The sequence below is a fragment of the Drosophila novamexicana genome, unplaced genomic scaffold (assembly GCF_003285875.2).
Source record: "Drosophila novamexicana strain 15010-1031.04,08,12 unplaced genomic scaffold, DnovRS2.1 tig00001059-arrow-arrow-pilon, whole genome shotgun sequence".
Lineage (NCBI taxonomy): Eukaryota > Metazoa > Arthropoda > Insecta > Diptera > Drosophilidae > Drosophila > Drosophila novamexicana.
In genome coordinates, this window is record NW_020824837.1 from 41787 (window position 1) to 64251 (window position 22465).

Genomic DNA, 22465 nt, shown 5'->3' on the forward strand with positions numbered 1-22465 from the left:
CTTTCGCCTTGTCGAATTTGCTTTGGCATTGAAAAGTACTAACAATAAATATGGATCCCTCAATAATTGAGTTTATTGGCGAGAAGTCCATGATTAGCATAATACCAAATTTCTCCAATGAAGCGCTTCATCTAATTTATGGCACGGTGGGTCCTTTTCGCGCCGGCTTTCCTGTATATGTGCCCCTGTGGCTGGCGACGCACTTGCGAAAACAACAAAAGTGCCGCATTGTGCCGCCGGAATGGATGGATCTCGAAACGCTGGAGGAGATTAAGGAGGAGGAGAAGCGTTCCAAGTGAGTTGAGCGTTTCAATCTGTTGATATGTGACAAACCCAATTAATGTCACCTGTCACCTGTTCTACCTTGACAGATTCTTCACAAAGATGCCCAGCGAGCATTACATGGTTGTGGCCCAGCTGGTGATGAGCACGGCACCAGATGATGTGCCGCGTTGCGAGGAGTTGCGCACAATTATCAAGGACATATTCGACATACGCGAATCGAAGCTGCGCACCTCGATCGATGCCTTCATTAAAGGCGAGGGCACCTACGCCAAGCTGGACAATCTGACGCTGCTGGAGATACACAGTGTGCGCCCAATTTTGCCCTATTCCCTGGATCACATAGCGCGCTATCAAAGAATTGCCACCGCATCGCAGCGGGATACTTCCATGCTGGGATTGAGCACAACGGGCGGCTCCGGCTCCGGCTCAGCCACGGGCACGGGCTCCATGAGCAATTCCTTTTTCACGCAGTAGCTGTTCATGATGTCCCTGATACGTAAGTTTAAGTTAATCAAATTATATGTACAATAAGGCTTGGCAAGTTCTCGGCTCTGTTGTGGATACCGGGAGGGTTTGCCTAGAGTCAGGGCAGCTGTTAGAAGAGTCTTCACTGTAGCACCTTAGCTTTTTCTGCTTCTAATTATAATTCGTCCGTTTTTTATATTACGTTTTTGTTAATTTATTTGTACAATTATGTATAAGAATGCAATTTGATTATGCGTTCGGTGCTGTTGCCCCCGATTCGGGATGTATTCTTTTGACGTGTCTGCACAGGTTATCCCAACGAGGTGTTACAAATTTGCAGCCAGAGATAATGCAGACGTGTAGGAGTACACCGTCGCTGGGATTCTCCATATGCTTGACAATGTGCCGCTTAATATTATAACAGCGATTCGTGCGATAGCTGCAGGTGTTGCATGCATACGTTTTGGTTTTGCCCTTCTGATAGTTTCTTCTGCAAAAGTTAGAGTATTTAATGAGCACAAATTGTATTGGAAAGTGTGTGACACTAGACTTACTTTGGCTTGCCAATGCTGGGCTTCTTTGTTGTGGATTCCCTGTTCAAATTTGTTGTAATCTCATCAATTGTTTGCGCATGCTCCTCATCGGATGGCATTGATGCCTGGTCATAATCTGCAATTGACGCCAGATCCTCTTCGTCGAGTGCATACTCTACACTTGCCACAGATGCCAGATCCTCTTCACTTGGCATCGGTTCCCCCTCCTCACTTGGCATCGGTTCCCACTCTTCACTTGGCGCTGGCTCCTCGTCCTCTTCACAGGGCATTGCTTCGGCGGCAGTCTCGCTTGTTGCTATTGTCGTTCTTGTCTTTTTGACACCATGTACTCGTTGCATGTGTCGATTGAGATTATCCCAGCGCAAAGTTGAGAAGGAGCAGCCCGCATATGGGCAGATGTGCTGCAGTTCCTTGGGCGGTTTCTCGTAGTGATTAACCAGATGTCGCTGAACGTTATAGGCGCGATTTGTCTGATAGCTGCACTTGGAACATTTATATATTTTGCTCGGCTTGGGCGCCTTCTTTGGACCAATCACTATCACTTCATCTTCCATGTTGATCAGTTTTCGGTTGAAGCTAAAAGGAAGCATCCAGATTAATGGGAAATAGCTCAATCCGGCTGCTCAAAACGTAAACATACCGCCAATTGTTACAGATTAAAAACGACTGCAGCTGCAGGGCATATATTGATACTTGCTCATTAAAACGCTTACAAGAGATAATTAATTTTTATAAATATATATGTTATCTTTTATTTGTTAATAAATTTCAAACAGCTGTGCACAATGTGACCGCATTACCTACAGCAGCTACATTTTTAGACGGTGCTGCCAACGTGTTGCGACAAGAAATGCACATAAATTTAGTTTCGTGGCGAATGGCAAAGCGAAAGAATGGCGCGTGAACGGGAAAGTGAAGAAATTGTTAAGTGCACAAAACCAATAAGAAAACGTTTGAAGTAACATAACTATTGAATTCGATTTCGTATATTTGTGATGTTAACCAATAAACGATTGAAAGCTATTCAAGTGATAAGTGTGTGTGATGCTGCGTGCACTATTTTCAATGTGCTTGCACAATTGATGCCATCGCAAAAACTATAACTGTAAATTACGCAAATATGTAAAATTTCCTCTTTTTCCAATGTGCCGCATGCTGTGTAAAGTGCCTATATTATTATAAGCACGAATTGTGCGGTAAGTGCATTTCGAAATGGACATGAATAAGATTTCGACCTGGCATTTTTGAGGCTCTTCCAAACTCACATGTTCTTTTAAAGTGATTGCAATGGAATGCTGCAAATGAAAAGCCGGCTTAAACCGGTTTAAACTAGTTGCATTTTTGGTAGTTTTTCAAAGTGTTGTGAATTCATTGCAATTAAATTGCAGCTCAAAGGCAGCCTAGTGCAGGAGAATGCAAACAAACGTTGGCAAAATATACGAAACGATTTTATAAAGGCAGATAAGTCTTGTTTTATGCTGAGTCAATTTATAAATGGGCTTAAGCAAATGCTGCTGCGCAGAAATTTTAGGTAGTGTGACCGTGTATTTTGTGCATATTGACATCGATAGATTTGCCTGCCGATATTGAAGCTATCGATATCTTGAGCAACAGCTGTTCAATAAATTATATGCGTTGCGCTGTGAATGACAAATGTGACGCGTATGGCGAAAAGTTGTGGGAAAAATAAGTTAAGTGAAATTGAGAAAAATCGCAGATATACAACATGAGCGAGTCTGTGGCAGATGCCACTGCCGTTCAAGTGATGGGCAGCAACAAGATACACTTTTCCAAGGAGGTGAAGCAGGTTATTGACAAGGTGAGGCAAGCCAAGCAGCAACAAAATCGTGGCATAGATAATGAACAACTTTTTTTTAGGTGCTAAAAACAGACGAACAGGATCCAATGGACGCACCAGATTTCAACACAGTGGATTACATTAATCAATTATTTCCCAATGAGCAATCGCTGGCCACAATCGATGAGACAATACAGCGCATGCAGTGTGAAGTCTCGCTGATTGATGACAATATACGGTCCGTGGTGCGCGGCCAGACGAACACGGGTCAGGATGGTCAACTGGCGCTGTGCGAGGCACAAAAGGTGATCAGTTCGCTGTTCAGTCACATTATCGATGTGAAAACCCGCGCCGAACGCACCGAGGAAATGGTCAAGGAAATCACGCGCGACATCAAGCAATTGGATTGCGCCAAGCGGAATCTGACCTCGGCCATAACCACGCTGAATCATCTGCATATGCTTGTGGGCGGCATTGAAAGCCTAAACGAGCTAATTGAGCGGCGCTCCTATGGCGAGATTTTGAATCCACTGCAAGCCATCACCGAGGTGAATCAACATTTCCAACAGTACTCGGACATTGACGAAATCAAGGTATGAACCGAATCATTTACAATCAAATGGAGGCCAACGAATCACACATATTTTGTATTCCAGAATCTCTCTCAGAGTGTGGATAAAATTCAAGTAACACTGGCGCAGCAAATAACAGAGGATTTCAAAGAGGCATTTGCCAACAAACCCTCCACGCAGCACAGATTGGGCTTAAATCAGCTGGCTGATGCGTGCAAAGTGCTGTCCGTGCTGGATGCCAAGGTGAAAAAGGAGCTGCTCAAGTGGTTCATAGCACAGCAGCTGGAGGAGTATATGCATTTGTTTCATGAGAATCAGGATATTGCCTGGCTGGATAAAATAGACAAGCGCTATGCCTGGCTCAAACGTCATCTGCTGGACTTTGAAGATAAATATGGCTCTGTCTTTCCGTTAGACTGGGAGGTGTCGGAGCGCATCACAGTCGAATTTTGTCGCCAGACACGCCAACAGCTGGCACAGATCATGGCCAAGCGCACCGCAGAGATTGATGTGCGTCTGCTGTTGTTTGCCATTAACAAGACGCAAGCCTTTGAGCAGCTGCTCTCTAAACGCTTCACGGGCGTCACCCTGGGCGCCACGCCCGCCGAGCAGACTCGCGTCCTTACGCTGCCAGCTACGGCAGAGGCATCGCTTACCGTGACCGTATTCCATGATCAGATTGGTCAGTGCTTTAAGCCCCATCTGGACATTTATATACGCAGTATTGATCGAAATTTATCGGAGCTGCTTGAGAAGTTCATTGAGATGTCCAAGGAGCCGTACAAGTTTGCAGAGGCCAAGACAACAGTCTATCCCAGCTCGGGTGATTTATTTGTCTTCTACAAGAAATGCATGGTGCAGTGCAATCAGCTGAGCAATGAGCAGCCCATGTACGATCTGGCGCTGGTCTTCAAGAAATATCTGCGCGAATATGCCGCCAAGGTGCTCGAGGGTAGCACGCCCAAGCTGGTCAGCAGCACGGGCAGTTCCATCGGCAAAAGCGTCTCCCTGTTAACGCGCGACATGCAAAATCTGTCGACAGCCGCCGGTCAGGTGTTTCACAACTTTCTCAAGGAGGGCGACACACAGCGTTTCAGTCGCGATGATCTGGTGCGCATCTGCTGCGTCCTGACCACCGGCGAATATTGCCTGGAAACAGTGCAACAGCTGGAGGATAAACTCAAGGAGAAGGTTACCGCCGCCTATGTCACCAAGATAGACATGAGCGAAGAGAAAGATGTCTTCCATCGGTAAGTCTTAAGTCTCTTCAATAGACAACGATATCCATATACATATACATATAGCTGACTCTATGACTGACCTGACTTACTCACTTTTCATAATCACAATATTTTCATTCAAATTCACCTTGTACTTCGAAATATGCGTGAAACAAAATTTTTTTTTGTTTTCAAAGGAACTTCAAATTTATTTCAAAATCTTTACTAACAATTTTTGGCAAAAAACCTTTGTATTCCATTTTTTTTGTTGTTATTTCTTAAATTTTGTTAAAATTACTTTAAAATATGTTTCAACAAATTTGGAAATTCCGCACTTCAAATTATAAAACGAGGAGAAAAACTGTTCAATTTTCGATGGATCAGCTTTCGACTAACTTTCAAGGCTCAACGTTAAAAATATTCAACAATTATTTTAATTGATTTTGGACACTTTCTGTTTTTCACTGGATATTCGAAAACTCATTATTTTCCAACGTCTCACGCATAAAAAGGAACATTCATTTAATCGATTTCATCAACTCCATTCAGCAGCACATTAGGAAAATTTAATGAAAACAGATGTTAAACAGCATTGCAACATTCATAATGAAATCTTACCTTCTTCAGCATCATTTCCAACTGCATACAGCTGCTCGTGCAGGATCTGGAGGCAGGCTGTGAGGCATCGCTGCAGGCAATGGCCAAGGTGCAGTGGCAGCACATCAGCAACGTGGGCGATCAGAGCGCGTTCATCAGCAGCATTTGCGGCAACTTTAAGCAAACGGTGCCCGCCATACGGGACACGCTCGCCAGTTCTCGCAAATATTTCACGCAATTCTGTCATCGTTTCGTGGCCGCGTTCATACCCAAGTTCATAAATGTGCTGTATCGCTGCAAACTGACGCTGTCGGATGGCTCCAATAATGTGCTCGGCTGTGAGCAGCTGCTGTTGGACACGCACTCGCTGAAGACGGCGCTGCTGGAGCTGCCATCGGTGGGTTCGAGTGTCAATCGCAAGGCGCCCACCAGCTACACCAAGGTGGTGGTTAAGGATATGACCCGAGCGGAGATGATTATCAAAGTGGTGATGACGCCAGTGCAGCCGCCGGCGCATTTTACGCAGCAAGTGCTCAAACTGTTGCCGGACATAACCATAGCTGAGTATCAGAAAATTTTGGACATGAAGGCGGTCAAGCGTGTGGATCAGCTGCAGCTGATCGATCTCTTCAAGCACACAGCCTCCGCGGCCGCAGTCAGCGGCCTTTTGGAGCCAACCAATAGCGAGGAGGAATCGCTGCCCGTTGCCCATGAAACGCTTGCGCCCGCAACAGAGGAAACCGAAACAGATGCGAAAACCAATTCGTTGTCTCTTGATGCCACAACGGCGCCAGCAGCTGCAACGAATGCCACGCCCAAACGTGCATTCATCTTCAGCGTGGGCAGTTTTACGGGCAGCGCGGACAAGAATGCCGATGGCAGCTCCCAGACAGGTATACGCAAGCTGGAGAGTCTGCTCAAGAAACGATTTCCCTAGTCAAGCCCACTAACTAACTAGCAAATACAACAAACATTCCATTAGTTCGATGTAATTTTAAAACTCAACAGCAGATGTTCCAAATTTTAACGAATCGCAAGCCTAACTTAAAGTTAAGGTATTTCTTTCTTTAAGAATTGACAATGAATATTTGGAAATACTTTAAAGAAAGTCAAGGCTATTTATTTTCATGATTGTCAAGTCACAAAATTATTGAATAACTTGTGTAAATTTTAAGAAAGTTTTGAATATCCTTTAAGTTTTAATTGAAAAGAAAAACATTCTCGAACAACTTTAAATAATTAATTAAGCTGGAATAAACGGCAAAAAGATAGAAAACTATATTCAAACTTTCTTTTGTAATTTGTAGAACTTCTTAATTATTGAAAGTTGCTTTTTGCAAAAGATTTCGAGCGTTTTTGTAATTTGCCACAGAATTTCCAAACAACCTGAAAAATATGTTTCTAAAGAAGTAAAAAATGAATGCCAAATATAAAGCTCTGATTATTGGAATTTTTTAAAGATAACTTGAAGTTTTCCGAAGAGCAGTAATCAATAAAAATGTATGCAAAAAACGATTTGGCAAAAGTAAATTCTATAACAAAAATTGTAAAAAGAAAAAACGAATATTGAAAAGCATTTCATGTTGGTTTACTGGATATTGTATTTGCTTTTATTGTAGACTTGACTGCTTAGTTTTAAAAAACATTTAGCTTATGTGACTATATTCAAATATTGTATTCTTATGTGTTCATTGTGCTAATGACTACGACAATGTTCGCTTAAAGTTCTATGTGGAGCGCTTACAAGAACTAGGATTTGCTTTTTAATGCCTATGTACATGCAAACTAGGTTTAGCTAATTCAAAAATCGTACGATCTATAATTTGAAGATCTTTTGAAAGTTTTTAAAGTCGCCCAATGGGAGCGCACAAAAAATACAAATCTCTATAACAAAAGACTTAAGACACGAACTAAAGTACTACACGATAATATTTCGAACAATTATTTTCAAAATTTTTCTCTTTTTGTTTTGTTTTGTTATTTTAATTTTGTTCTTTATGGTCTGTATGTTAATATGCTTTGGTTTAATTCCAGCACTGCAAAAACCTATATAGATATATATATATATGTGTGTCTGTATATGTATGTATATAAGGTATATGACTATTACGCGGTAGGCGTGGCAGTTCAGCATTCAAAGGCCAGTTAGAACCAAGCGGCTAACAACGCCCGAAGCCAAACGCTTACTTAAATATTATGTACACAGGCCCAGTCGGGTATACACACTCTCGCACATTCAAATACACGGTATTTAAGAAAGTCGAGTGTTCAGGCTTAAGGCTCCAGGAAACGGTGCGAGCTCTCCTTAGACGGCGACAATCTTGCTGGGATCGACCTTGACGCGCAGAAAGACCGTATCGCTCTTGATGAACGGTCGGCTGTGCAGCAGCTCGTGCGAGATGAAGCGTGGAAAGCCAAAGCCCAGCTGGTCGGGCTCATTCGATGGCCGCTGGAAGTTCTCCCAGGTGGGATCGGGCACAAATGATTCGGCAACACCGCCCTGGCCGCTCTGGGCGCCCTGCTCGAACAGCGTGAATGTTATCGAGTGGGAGAAGGGCCACTTGAGCAGCGCATCATATTCGCCCGGCAGCACCTTAATGTATACGGAGACATGGGTATTCTCGCCGGGTCCGTTGCCATTGAGAAACATGGACGCCTGCAGCTTATAGCCGTACTGTGAGGTATAGAATGGCGGCGAGACCAGCTCGAGGCCATCCTTGCCGCGTGCCTCGTTCATCTTGGCCGACCAGTCGGTAATCTTCCAGAGCAGCGTGCCTGTATAGTTGATGGACAGCTTCGACACCGCCGACTTGAGCATTTGTATTTGCTGACCCTGGCGCGTGCTCAGCGCCACCATCAGCGACAAATGCGCCGCGGCGCTGCTCTCCAGATGCGCCTCCAGCAGCTGGCGCGGTCCCTTAAAGCGGCAGCCGGCCTCCTTGAAGCTGCAGGCTAGCGCCAGCGACTGGCATTCGTCGCGCAGATGCGCCTCCAGTTCGCCGCGTGCTATCGGACCCGCATCGCAGCGCTGCGGACAGGCCAACGGGGTGCGCGGACACTGGGCCGCGTGCAGCTGCAGCGTGTCCGCCGAGAATTCGCGCTGGCAGTGGGCGCAGCGACGCAAGCGCTTGGCGCAGTCCTTCGATTTGTGCAGTGTCATGCGACCGCGCAGCACACGCTGACCGCACTTGGCCTCACAGTAGACCGGCTCCTGGCCGCAGCTGCCGTTGTGCTCCTCCAGTCCGGCGCCCGAGAATTCGCTCTGGCAGAATTCGCAGCGAGTGCGCCGCATGGTGCATGTATACTGCAAATGATCCGTCATCATGATGCGCGGTATCTGTGCGCCGCACTTATTGGGGCACTGTGTGGCATCGTGCTTGCACGTGTTCAGATGCCCCTTCAGCTTGCGCAGCTCATCGGACCACTTGCAGCCCTGCTTGTGGTGTATGCAAAAGACCAGGGAGCCCATTATGGCCTGTTTCGGATCTGGACCGGGATAAATCTGCAAGGGGTAAGTGATAAAATGTTTCAATTAGTCACTGCTCAAAAGATCTCATCGAATTAAGCATATATATATATATATAACTTCTGGAAGCAAAGTATCTCACAGATACAATATCTATCTACAACTATCGGCTGAGTATTTGGCTGAAATTTTCCACTTTAAAGCAGATCTGGATTTATATAGTTTTAGGGGGGTTTCCTCTTCAGATAAATGGGAAGTGGTCTAGGAGATACAATATCTTAACTGTCTTAAAAGCTTTACAAGTCTCTTTTGTGTGCTTTGTTAAAGATAACAAATGTATCTTTAAAATACAAAATATTTATCAAGCAGCTAAAAAGTTGTGAGAAGCTAAGCTTTGCTTAATGAATATATCTATTAGTCACAATTAACTAAGTATTACAAATGTATCTAACAGATACAATATCTTTAGCACCTACTAAGCATGTTTATACATACATATATATCTATCAGACACATTTACTTGTGTGTAGTATGTAGTAGAAAAGTATTTGGGAGATACAGTATCTATATATATGAGATACATTCCTTTTCAGTGCACTTGTTTAACTTTTACAAATGTATCTAGCAGACACAACATGTATATGCAGATACAGTATCTTTAGCACCAATTGCAAATGTATCTAGCAGATACAATATCTGAAGCACTTACTTTGTACTTGACTTTGCCAAAACGTTGCCAAAAACCCATCGAACTTAACGGACGCACTTGCAACTCTTGACTGTTAAATATGCCGCATCAAGCGAACACTTTTATAGCTGAGCTGATTCTTGCTCCAGTTTCTATTTATGTTTTTGCTGCTGATAAGCTAAGATACTCAAGGATGTTTCTCGCTTATCTATTTAACGGAACCAACCACTTTATTGGTTTTTTGCTTTGCCCGTGGCAGCCAGCTACCTAAGCGATGTGCTACCTGCACACCTCGCACCTCACGCATCTAAGTCGTCAACTGTTTACACATGACTGATCATGTTCTTAGACACACTCGCACTCACACACACAGATGTACACTCACACCTAGGCACAGGCATGCACTTCCTGTCTACCATTTTGGGTCTGCGCCTGGGCTTTGCTTGAGTGCATTCTGTGCATGCCGCTTGTTCTGAGTTTTCTTTTGCTTGCTTCGCCTTCTTTTTGCTGCTGCATTTCTCTTAATTACAACAATAGCAACAACTAATGGCAAAAGGGGGCGTGGCCAACTGGGCAGCCAAACATCCGGCGAGCTTTTCCATATAGTAATAAATTGTGCGAAAATATTTATGACTGGCTATTGACGTAATTAAAACAAAAAACGCTCAACCCGTTGATACATGTGTATATGATAAAGTATTCAAAGATGCGTCTGCCTGTGTGTGTGTGTGTGTGTGTGAGTGTGTTAGTGTGTGTGCAATCCCCCCACAAATGTCGCGACATTTCCGGTTGACTCTTTTTAATTGACCTTATCTGCAGTTTGGCGGCGCCCGAGCCTGAGCCCGAGCCCGAGCGTGGCTTGACTTTTGATAAATGAACATGTCTCGACATGTCGCACACAACTACAACAACAAGAAGAACTTACTCTCAGAGAAAATGACATGAAAATGAAAGATATATAATAAGCAATTAACACATGAGCCGGAGCCAGAGCCAGAGCCGAGCTCCGGTTCGCTCGAGCTCTCTGGAATGGGCGTAGAGCATGAAACAGAAGCAGAAAAAGATACAAAAATAAAAAATAAAAAAACGAAGAAACAGATATAATAATAATACATATGTACATGTATGTATGTATTTCTAGGGAATTGCCGCTTGCTGGTAATTTAATTTAACGTGAAAACAAGTTTTGCGCTGTTCTTAATTTTATTTTTGATGTCACTAAAAAACTGAACTATGGCCAGCACCGAAATTTGTTGGTGAACTCTGCGTAATACCGAGACAAAATGGACCAATTAGCCGGCTTTGAATTGGGTGCAGTATATATGTATAATTCAGGAAGTAACGACTGCCACTCAGCTTGGCGATAGAATAAACAAGATGTTGAAAATGTTTACACAAATTGAAAATGATGTGCGGCAGGCAGGCTGGAAGAGCATTTGCTCTTGCTCCTCCTAAGTTTATGCACCGACAAAAGAAGAGATCAAAAAGCCGACTGTTTGTCAACGTGGAACCAACTGTTTACAAAGAAATCAAACAGTTTCCCAAAAAGCAGCCGAGGCGCAGTGGAATTGCGAGAGATCATTGACTTTTCATTCAGGCAATTGAGTTTGCTTTGGTTCGGACCACACAGCTTAGCCGAAATGATTATATGCCTTAGATAATTATCTAGAAACTGAGCACCGGAAATATATATTAAAATATAATAGCTCAGCTAAGTGTCAATTCAACAAAATGTGAACTGCCTTGAGACACTCGACATAAACAAAAATTGTGTAAAAATTGTGCTGGGGCGTCTTTAACTCCATTGAACTCCGGTTCAGGTGATTACCGAATAACATTTAAAAAAAAAAACACTTTGCCAAATATTACGCAAGGCAAATTAAATAAGCTTCAAAAGCATGTTATATAAAAATCAAATGATTTTAAATTCAATTTGTGCGTGAGCAACATGAAAATGAAAGCGAAGACTAAAATTAAAATAAACTTATAAAAAAAGAGTAAATAAAGAAATACAAGAAAAACTCAAGCAAGTTGACAAGTGAAAAAAAAAGAAAAAGAGCTGCTTTTAAATAAAAAGACAACAAACTAAAACAAAATCAATTGATAACAAAAAGTAAACAATCTATAAGAACAGCTTTCCTCGGCACACAGACTCTTTAATACCCTAGAAATGGAGGCTATAAGACTTTCATATAGATATAATGGACACGTGTTCAAAAGATTTTGATCATACTTAAAGAGTAATTCAGTTGGATTGATATATCTTAAAAAACAGCGTACAAGTAGAAAGATCTTCGGCAGTTTTACAGATACGATGTGGGAATAGTTAATGAAAATATCATTGAAAACAGAACCTATGGCAGCTATGATATAGTGCCCCGATCTGACATATGTTCTGACTGCAACAGAAAGACGAACCTATGCAAAGTTTCAAGAGATTGGCTTTAAAACTGAGAGACAGATACACAGACAGACAGAGGGACATGACTATATCAGATTTTGATGCTGATATAGAATAAATATAGAACTTTATGAGTTGGGCGATGTCTTCTTCACATATCAAGAACAAATTCGAATACCCTCTCCTAGGCTATAAATAAGGTTTTCACTCAAAAAGACCATTTATGCCTAAACGTTCCTTTTGGGAGCTCTATAATAAGATTTTGATAAGATTTTGTTTAATATATATTATGTTATATAAGTAGATATATCCATTAAGATGTGAAAGATCTCAGTTCTCGAACGATCCCAAGTCGGTCTAACATGCCTATATCAACTAGTCTGTTGATGCTAAACAGGAATATATATACATTCACGACATCTCCTTCCCTGCGTTACGTACTTTATGACCGAATTTAAATACCCTCTGCCATAGTAGCCGCTTGTTGAGCAGGGGGCGTGGCAGCAGGGCAGCACTTCGACGCACTTGGAACGTAAAAATTAATTTTTGAAAAAAAGAGCGCGGCAAATGCACATTTGTATAATTTTAGACAACAAATACGTTGCCCGGCTCTTGGCATGGGTCTACTTAGCATTATTTGGGGGGAGGGGAAAAAGAAAACCCGAGTGATATTTGTGTATATTCATAAAGTTCAAGGCGCTCGTAGAAGTTCTTATGGGGCACTGCTGACAAGCGTGTTTTATTTTGGCTGGCTTTTCTTTTCTTTTTTTATGGCTTTTGGTGGTGTTAGTTGGTTTCTGGCCCCAATCAGGCAGCAATTAAAATCGATGCCAACGCATTGTTTATGTTATTGTTGAAAGTTTCTTGAAGCACCAAAAAAAAAAAGAAAATGCTTTTTGGGCATGTTTTTCACTTTATTTATAGACTAACTTTGGGGGTGCAAAAGTGCTGCTGCTGCTGTCTTTTTCTTCTTCTTAGATTTCTTTTTCTGTCAGATGCAGGCTTGTTTTTTTTTTCATTTCTTTTTATATAGAGTGCATGCATGTGTTATTGAGCGATCGATTTGCTGGTCTGTTCCGCTTCATAAACTTTACATTTTATTTGTTTTTATAGCGGCATTATGTTGATATATGGTATGGCATATAAATTAATTGGGAAGGATTACGAAATACCCTTATTTTCTGATATTAAAGTGGTTGACAGCTTCGATTCTTGAGTATGTTAGTATATGTGAAAATTTCTAATGGAAAGCTTTTGTTTCCCAAATTAACATCCATAGTTAAAATATACTCCATTTCAAATATAAGATAGGCATAGTTTTAGTAAAAGAGTGTTGAAAAACGAAAGATAACAAATAACAAAAATTTGCTTTGATTAGACTCCTTTAAGTATAATAGCATATGTATTCCTTTAAAAGTCTAGCTTCTATTTAAATCTATATAATTTCTTCTTTTTATCACACCTAAACATTTGTGCATTGTTCTTAATTTCTAAGATTTTCCATTTGTCCACAAGAGCGCACGATTTCTCAAGCTGCTAACTGAAAGATCATCAAATTTTCCATTCAGCTGACAGTCTGGCAACATCGACCCGGGGCCCTGGCACCTTGCCACCTATTAGAACTGCACCACGGGCCACTTCCGTTGTGCTTGCGTGCCAACCAATCTTTTTTGTTGCCGCCTTGTACAATGGGCACATTGGCAGGCACAGTGGGACAGCTAGAGTTGAAATTGGGAGACAAATAAAACTCGCTCGCTCGCTCGCTAGGCTACTTTTTCATATGTGGGGTACGTGAATTACTGGAATTAGCTTATTTTTTGTATGTTTATGTTGTGGTTGTGGTTCTTGATGTTTGCCTTAACAATTTTCAGCGTTCATATGACAGTCATTATGAGCTCGGCTCGAAAACTGTGCTAAATGTTTTCATATCAAATTAGAGCGCTTTGGCTTATTTGCTAGAGCTCAAAGTTTCCCACAGTATTCGGTGTTGTTGTTTTTTCTTCTGCTTCTACCTGACGCGAAACAGCTGTGCAACAGGTTTATGATTGTTTTTGTTATTTTGCTGTTGCTGAAATAGAACGCCCCTCGAATGGGCGTGTCAATTGAGCTGACCTAATAAAATGCATGGGGCAGGTCCCCAATGCGCCGTCTAAAATGCAGTGTTAGCAACAGAAAAAAAAATACAGCTGATGCGCAGTTTTATGAATTTCACAAAGAGCTGCAAATGCTGCAACAACAACAACTACAACAATAGCATATACAGGTACACACACACACACACTAATACATAGCTAAGTGAGCGCAGACAGCTGCAAAAACGAAAACAAAACAAAGCCAAAGCCAGCAAACGTGTTTTGAGCGCTGTTCAACACAGTCGAAGAGAGAGCGAGAGAGAGCGGGCGAGAGAGCGCGGCAGAGCAGCTGTTTGTTTGGGTTTTTTTTCTTTCTGATCTGCGCTCTGCACCTGCACGCACACAACAACACATGCTGTTGCTGTTGTTGTTGTTGCTGTATGCATTTATTTTGGCTGCCAACTAAATTGCAAATATCAAATGTTCTAAATGCGCTGCGGCACAGCGTTGCCACACTTTAGGCGCACTGGTGTTGCCCCACTTGCAGCATCGCGATGTTGCAATTATTGCTGTGCTGCAGGTGAACTTTGTGCTGGTTTTTTGTTTCTGTCGGGAAGGGGAGCGGGAAGGGGGCGGCTTAACAGCTGCTGCCGTATTTTGTAATGCCCAAAAATGAAAAAAAAAACTGCTGTTCAATGCGGGCAGCAGCTGCCTGGCAGCGCAGCCGGACAGGAAGCGGCAGCAGCAACTGCTGACGCCGCATTTATTGGCCACGTTTGGGTTCGTCGTCTGGTATTTGGTATTTGGCGCGACAACAGCAGTTTATGCTGTTTATGGTAAACAGTGTTGCAAGCTTCGCTTTTTTCTGGCTACTTTTAGCGGACAGCCGGAGTTCTAGCTTCATTTTTAACATGTGTTTGGTATACAAAATAGGCCTAATGGGGTTAAAGAGTTGTCACAAAACAGTTTTGCATATGTATTAAGATTTATATATAGATTTATTTGCAGTATAAGTGAAGAGTTAATCAAGATGTATCATAATTTTAATTAGCAAAAATAGCCATAAAGAGAGCGTAGAAATTTGTTGGCTCTTTCTTTTTTTATGTGGCTTTTTTTGCACTTCTCAACACTGCTGGGCATATATTTTGACCGCCACATTCTTGACCAGCTCGCCAAGAGAAAACAGTTGATTCAGCTCAAGCACACACACACAGAGAGAAAACACATCAAGTCTGATTAACAGCTGGGTGTGAAATGCTAATAACTGGCCAAAAGCTAATCAAAGCCAAAAGTCGAAAGCACGTACCGCGCCAATCCTGAGACAAACTGTGGGAAAATCGTTTGCAATTGGAGCGTCTGTCGATGAAATTGTGGGAAATGCTTTAACAAGCTGACGGGAAATGCTTGGCCCAGCAGCCGGATGCGAGCGGCAAGTTGCGAGCTGGCCAGCTAACTGGACTAGCTGCAGTTATGTGTGGCATGTGGCTGGCCAGACGCCTCCGCAAACCGGTTAACTGGTTTACCTTTGGCCAAGGATGTTTGGCTAGTGTTGGTGGAAAAGCCGCTAAAACAACTTTTCCAGCCAAAAACAAGAAACTTGTTTTATGCGCCACGAAATGGCAAATCGCGGCGACTCTCTGCGACTTATATAAGCGCATTTTTCTAACGGTTCATTTGACTTGGCAGCGTTCGATACGCTGGGCAGACGACGCCTTTCAACTTTGCCATTTTTCCGGTGAATGCAGGGGGGGGGGGGTGTGTAGGGGGAGAGGGGCAGCAACAACAGTAGCGGCGCCAAAGCTGGCAGTCACGATTTACCATAGAAAAGTGTGTGGCATGCTTGTTGTGGCACGTTTTGAGCCAATTGCCCGCAGTTGTCGTGGTCTGGTCGGGTGTGGCTGTGTCCAAGATACATAAATGTATGCATATTGGTAACAGTTGCAAGCACAACGTCTTGGCCAGCAGCTGAAAAGGAATGCACACACTTTGATCTTTCAACAAATTGCTGCAGATTCGTATAACCAAGGCACATGTGTGGCATTTGGTAAGAGGATTTTGTTTGAGAACAAATGAGTTTTGGGTGAACTTTTGAATATAATAGCTTTATGGAAGATATAATATGTTGGGCTCTTCTTTTATCATATAAGATAGACATTCGCCAATGAGAATGTTACGGCTGGAGAACTCTTCTAAATTTTCAAAGAATTCGAATTTCTGCAAACCATAATTTACAAACAAGACAGGATTCAATATTGATTGCTTTAAATTGAAATCACAGAAAAAATGCCCTTTCTTCTTTAACTGAAGATCATATTTATAAAATATTAAACAACTCGAAGAGTTCCTATAAACATACATATATGCTGGGATAGACTTTTCTACTTTGAAACATATTACTTCTTATTGCTTTACTAAAATGTATTTATTTTATTTATCTATATATCGAGAAAGATTTGGGTACACAAAGATAAATATATCTTTCTTTGCGCTTAGATAACCCAAAATTTAGGTCTATTTCTCGTGTGAGAAAATGTATTCTATATGATTGCCCTTGCATTTCTCTAAATGCATATCGTATAATATGTTTATATCTATCTATAAATATTATATAGACAACGCCTCGAATAACCCGAAATGAACAGCGACTATCAATTGCCTAGATAAACAGACAGAAATCGTTAACGATCTTTGGTTTGTTTATGTCGCATTTGCAATCATTTTCCCAGGCTACACTTGAAGATTTGCCTTGTTCGCCTCGCATGGCACCATGTGCTCCGTGTGGCATCGAAAATTGCCCGGCCACGTTGTGCACATGTGTCGTCTACAAGCCGGGCGCCCTTCGCTGTCCCATGCCCAATTCCCACTCTCGATTCCCATTCCCATGCCCAGTTCAAGCGTGGCGACATCCTGTTTGCTTTTCAGTTTTCTTCTTCTTTTTTTTATATGTCTATTTTGTGACACATGTGTCTCTAGATTTATCCCTCTCTCTCTGTGTGTGTGTAAGGAGCTCTGGCAATTTGATTGTGCGGCATTTGCCAAATGACTTTTAACTAGGTGGCAACCACAAGACTGATTCGATACGGTACTTCATTGGAAATAAAAAACTGCTCGTAATACAATGTGACCAGATGTTCAAATTGTTTAATATTTAAAGTATTTAATACTTTGAGTAAAATTATCTTGAGGAATTTCAAAAAGAAAAACTTCTGGAATGGGAGTAGAATATTTTTTTAAGATTAATTTTTGAGTTTAGGAAGTAGTTCTTCAAAAAGATGCAATTTCGTTGTAAGGCTAAAAATATTTTAACGCACTTTTGACATAGTTTGTTTAATTGTTCCAATTTGCGAGAGACCACTGTAGTTGCATTTATGATCTACAAATATAGTCCAGAAATCCGAGTGTTATCAATTAAATGCTGCTGTTTTATATACCTAATGCCAAAGCATACTATATCATTTATCAGTTTTATGGTCTATTTGCTTTTGGGAACTGATTGATTGTTAAAGATAAGCCGCATTCTGGGGCTTTCGTAATGCCAATTGCATGCGTGCCTAGGGAAATGGGTCAATGAGCTTTATCGTAGTGCCTTTATCAGTTGACTGTTTGTGCAGCTGCTGCTCTGCTCGAACAGGAAGTTGAAAGTTCCTACCCCGCCCGTTCCAAACATAAAACTTACGATCTGTTCCAGTTCCGTGATGGGCATATTGTTGATGTTGTTGTTGTTGTTGTTGTTGCCCGGCGTTGGTGAATTGTGCGAAGCGGCCGATGAATGCGACGAGGACACGGTGGAGGAGGTGCTGCGCGATGTGGCACAGTGGCTGTGACCTTTGGTCTTGTTGCGCGGCGGCGTTGGCGGCGGCACTGGGCTGGCCAGTGTTGAGCAATCCTTGGAATTGCGATTGGGCGACAAGCGTGAGGGGAAACTCAACGTTTTGGTCCACTGTGCCAAGCTGCGTACCATTTTGGTTGATTTACGTTGAAACAAAGTGCTTCAATAAATTTATTGTACTTTTCCGGTTAGTTTCGGTTTTAAACAACACTGTTTATGATTACGGTTTTAATGCAGTTTCAAACACTCATTATTTGTATTTCACAATTTTGCGTTTGGTATTTCAAAACTTTGCTCAACTCGCACGACGCACGCGCGACTTTGTTGAAATTGTTTGGTTTTGTTTCGGTTTTCAGTTGAAATTTATTTTCAAATTTGATAAACGCACGAATTACGAACCGTTTGCGTCGCTCGCTCGAAAGCAACTGAAATGACGCAGTCGCTGCGCAGCAGACCTACCCGCCAGCAGACCCGGTCTCAATCGCACACAAACACACACACACACACAGGCAGAGTTACTCTGTGCTCACACACATGCGCAATGGTGAGTTGTGCAAGGGAGATAGCAATAAAGCCAACTCGACTGCATTGCATTTTAGAGCGAGAGCAAAGTAGCCAACAGAAGTAGAAGAGGAAGCAGCGGCAGAGGCAGCGGCAGCGACAGCGCCTCGAGCAGAGTTTCCTCTATGGGGGCAGACAGAGACTCAGTTTGTCAGTCTCTCAGTCTCTCAGTTAAATGATGTTGATGAAATGATGAAATTGGCATCAAGCCAAAGCTGTTGCTGTTGTATCTAAAAAATATTGAGAGCAATTGCTGAACCATGCAGGCTGCAAATGAATGGAAAAGAAGTTCCTCGAGAGGCATTCCTAAGAGGTCAAACTCGAAATGATATAAAAAAACAACTAAAAAACGATAAAAAATAAGCTATTAAAACTTATACTGTATATAAACAAATGGAATTAAAAGTGGGTTAGCTTCTTATGGTTTTAACAAAGCAAAGCATAGGAATAAATAATTTGAAATGCTTTCAAGAATTAAATGAATGAAAATTAGCAAGAATCAAATGGCATGTTCTCTATTGAATTCGAATGCTTTGGTTCTACAGATAATTCCAATTTACGACAAATTCTTTTTTCTGCAGGCTCTATTTTGCATTAAATTATTAAAAAATGTTCAGATTGTCATATATTTTTTTTATAGGAGGTCACAAACACACAAATATTAAAAATATTTAAAAAGTTATACAATTTATTTATGAAATTTTAGATAAAAGTTTAAGTGAAGGATTTAAACTTATGGAAGATGATAATGTAGAAGATAATATTTATACAATATGTTTAGTTATCCTTTTTAATTGAGATACTTCTGTAAAATTGATAGTCGTTTTTTCCATTTATTTTGGATATTTGTCATTTTCAAGCTCGATTTGAATTTAAGGCGTATTTTGATCAAAGATTTCAAGATTTCAAAGATTTTCCAGGCATAGAAACAAATGATTTTTACTCGAACAGTTGGCTTTTAGTACATACTTTAAATTAATTCTTAAATTAATGGTTAGATTTGAAGTAAGGACACTTTTATATAACCAACCCCTAACACTTTCCGCTCAATTTGGCAACAGGACACTGGCGGGTTGCTACAGTAATTGTCATGTATATGTGTTCATTCCAAATGTCGTCTAATGATGGCAACAGCAAGCAGCTGTTGGCTGTGTGGCTCGAGGGAACTGGCTAAAAAGGGGGTTTGTCAATTATCAACGAACGCACTTCCGTTGGCCACATACCAAAGACCCACGCAAGCATCAATACACACACACACACACACACACACACACATGCACGAACACGCACACACTCCTAAAAAACCGGCAACAACGGCCTTGCCAAGGTTGACTGAACATGTTGAGCTCCGGCCCGTTGCCGAAAAAAAAGTGGCATAAAACAAAAGACGGCAACAAGAAAAGTTGTTGCCCGGGCCAAGAAAAGAGAGTGTGCTACAGCAGCAGCTGAAGAGAGAGAGAGAGAGAGAGCCAGCGAAAGAGATCTCTGTACTTGGCCAGGTCAAAATGACTCTCTCTCTCTCTCTGCCGTTATCTCGCTCTCTCTTCGAAGAAGCTCAGCACTGACAACATTTTCATCTGGTTAGGAAATGGGCTCGAAATTCATCTGCTACGCGTTGAGCTCTGAAAGTTTGTATACCCTTTACCCATTCATAATGGTGAAAAGATGGGTATAATGGTTTTCTGTGAGTGAATGTAGTTCCTTTGATAGCATGCGCAGATCGATTTGCTTTAAGATATTTATAACTCGCCTCGCTTCCCTGAAATCGATAAGAATCGATCAATCAACATCCTGCTTTTTATACATATCCCTAGGTTAATAGAACTTAGAAGCACTTATAGAATATTTCCCATTTTTTTCGAATATCTCTCTTCGTTCCCCCGAAATTGTAAGAATTGCATTTCATTGAGATATTACCCTGGTCTTTGGTATTAACACGTATTCCGAGACCAGATGTCTTCGCTAAAAATTTTAGAAAAATCGCACAATAAACAACCAAGTTAATAAAGAACTTTTTACTAAGGATAGAAGAAGCACAGCCGTTGCATAAAGAGCATCAACTCATGCCAACTCGTTGTAGGGCATCTCCTAGTCGGTCATTACCGCCTAGATAGCTCTTCTCTTTTTTGACCTGGCGCCGAGCGTATGCGCTTCGCTTGCTTTTTTGGCCAGCTGCTAATTAGTTGACATAGCTGTTCGCATTCCCGCCAAATTCCAGAGCATCTTGCCGTCATATGTCGACCATAAACGCTGCAGATGCATTTTCCTTTTGCCAATCAGTGCGAATGGCATTGTCCTGCGCAGGACATTGTGTGGTCGCCAAGGATGCTGGAAACTGGAATCTCTGGCAAATGTGTGTGTGCGTGCCTGGCAGCTGTTTTATTTGGTCGATACAATGCGCTTATTGACAGTTTGCCAAAGGTGTCACACGGGTTGACACAAAGGACACACCATAAAGGATCCTGTTTAGATCATTGTATATACAGTATTTATGCCTGCCTGAAAAAATGTGGCAGCTTGTGCGCATATTTCCGGACTGCAGCAAGTAAAAGAATGCCTTGCATTTAAGAAATTCTGTTTATTTATTTTCTATATACATACTTTTTAGGAATTTCACATTTGAATATATGCTCGATGGAGAAATTACGCATTGTTCTACCTGTTAGTCATACACGCTGTAACATGCTCCTAAGCATAATGCAAATTTAGCTCTCCGAGATGAATGTGTTTGTTTAAATAGTTATGTCGTCATGCATGAATCATTGTCAACTCAAGTCAGGAATAGGTATTGATATATCACATGTTTTAAATGGTATTTATAAGGAGGTGTCTGTTATATGTTCGACCAGAAAAAAAATTGCGAATCAGTCACTCGGGCTTATATATACAGAACAAGAAAATTATTGCGATGTTAAGGGGGTCGGGAATTTAGACCTATGTCTACATGGAATATTGGAGGGAAACATTTTAACATGAATTTGGACCAAAACTTTTGTTACCGGATTTGAATGTCAAATCAATCTACAGATCAATAAAGGAACAAGAAGCCAAGTCTCGTGAAAATCGGATGAGCTTTGACCGAGTTATGAGAAAGGGTAATTAGGATCCATGTCTATATCAGATATTCAAAGGTACCATAGAAAACTTGGAGTACCATTCACACATAAATTTCGACCAAAAATGATGTTGCCAGATTTTGATGCCAAGTTGATTTAGAGGCAAAACCATGAACAAAAAGCCAAACCTTATGAAAATCGGATAAGATTTGACTGATTTATGGGTTCGGGAAATTTTGATCCATGTCAATATAGGATATTTGGGGGTACCAATAACACATGAATTTCGACCAAAAATGATGTTGCCAGATTTTGATGCCAAGTTGATTTAGAGGCAAAACCATGAACAAAAAGCCAAACCTTATGAAAATCGGATAAGATTTGACTGATTTATGGGTTCGGGAAATTTTGATCCATGTCAATATAGGATATTTGGGGGTACCAATAACACATGAATTTCGACCAAAAATGATGTTGCCAGATTTTGATGCCAAGTTGATTTAGAGGCAAAACCATGAACAAAAAGCCAAACCTTATGAAAATCGGATAAGATTTGACTGATTTATGGGTTCGGGAAATTTTGATCCATGTCAATATAGGATATTTGGGGGTACCAATAACACATGAATTTCGACCAAAAATGATGTTGCCAGATTTTGATGCCAAGTTGATTTAGAGGCAAAAACATGAACAAAACGCCAAACCTTATGATAATATGATAGGATTTGACTGAGTTATGGGTTCGGGAAATATTCACCAAGTCTATGTAGGATATTTGGGGGTACCATTAACACATGAATTTCGACCAAAAATGATGTTGCCAGATTTTGATGCCAAGTTGATTTAGAGGCAAAACCATGAACAAAAAGCCAAACCTTATGAAAATCGGATAAGATTTGAC

The 22465-nt window shown here is 41.4% G+C and overlaps 4 protein-coding genes across 6 annotated transcripts; 2 read left to right on the forward strand and 2 right to left on the reverse strand.

The window, feature by feature from the left end:
* Window positions 1–12: 12 nt before the first annotated feature.
* LOC115765986 (probable DNA replication complex GINS protein PSF2) lies at window positions 13–2568 on the forward strand. 2 transcript variants are annotated; one of them, XM_030709750.1, is made up of 3 exons: window positions 13–295; window positions 372–781; window positions 2081–2568. In XM_030709750.1, the coding sequence occupies exons 1-2, from the start codon at window positions 51–53 to the stop codon at window positions 757–759; spliced, it is 633 nt and encodes a 210-aa protein (XP_030565610.1). In that variant the 5' UTR covers window positions 13–50; the 3' UTR covers window positions 760–781; window positions 2081–2568. The 2 variants fall into 2 exon arrangements, with proteins under 2 accessions (XP_030565610.1, XP_030565609.1); XM_030709749.1 differs by lacking the exon at window positions 2081–2568 and having other exon boundaries at window positions 372–919.
* LOC115765985 (DNA-binding protein creA-like) lies at window positions 920–2071 on the reverse strand. 2 transcript variants are annotated; one of them, XM_030709747.1, is made up of 3 exons: window positions 1945–2071; window positions 1305–1880; window positions 920–1240 (listed from the first exon to the last, which is right to left on the reverse strand). In XM_030709747.1, the coding sequence occupies exons 2-3, from the start codon at window positions 1856–1858 to the stop codon at window positions 1000–1002; spliced, it is 795 nt and encodes a 264-aa protein (XP_030565607.1). In that variant the 5' UTR covers window positions 1859–1880; window positions 1945–2071; the 3' UTR covers window positions 920–999. The 2 variants fall into 2 exon arrangements, with proteins under 2 accessions (XP_030565607.1, XP_030565606.1); XM_030709746.1 differs by having other exon boundaries at window positions 1305–2071.
* Window positions 2569–2770: 202 nt separating the features above from the next.
* LOC115765882 (vacuolar protein sorting-associated protein 53 homolog) lies at window positions 2771–7444 on the forward strand. The gene is made up of 4 exons (XM_030709622.1): window positions 2771–3123; window positions 3183–3695; window positions 3759–4924; window positions 5522–7444. The coding sequence occupies exons 1-4, from the start codon at window positions 3031–3033 to the stop codon at window positions 6426–6428; spliced, it is 2679 nt and encodes an 892-aa protein (XP_030565482.1). The 5' UTR covers window positions 2771–3030; the 3' UTR covers window positions 6429–7444.
* A 64-nt stretch (window positions 7445–7508) lies between these two features.
* On the reverse strand, window positions 7509–18311 carry LOC115765881 (TNF receptor-associated factor 4). Its single transcript, XM_030709621.1, has 2 exons — window positions 17795–18311; window positions 7509–8993 (listed from the first exon to the last, which is right to left on the reverse strand). Exons 1-2 carry the CDS (start codon window positions 18077–18079, stop codon window positions 7797–7799), a joined length of 1482 nt encoding a protein of 493 aa, XP_030565481.1. The 5' UTR covers window positions 18080–18311; the 3' UTR covers window positions 7509–7796.
* Window positions 18312–22465: the final 4154 nt, after the last annotated feature.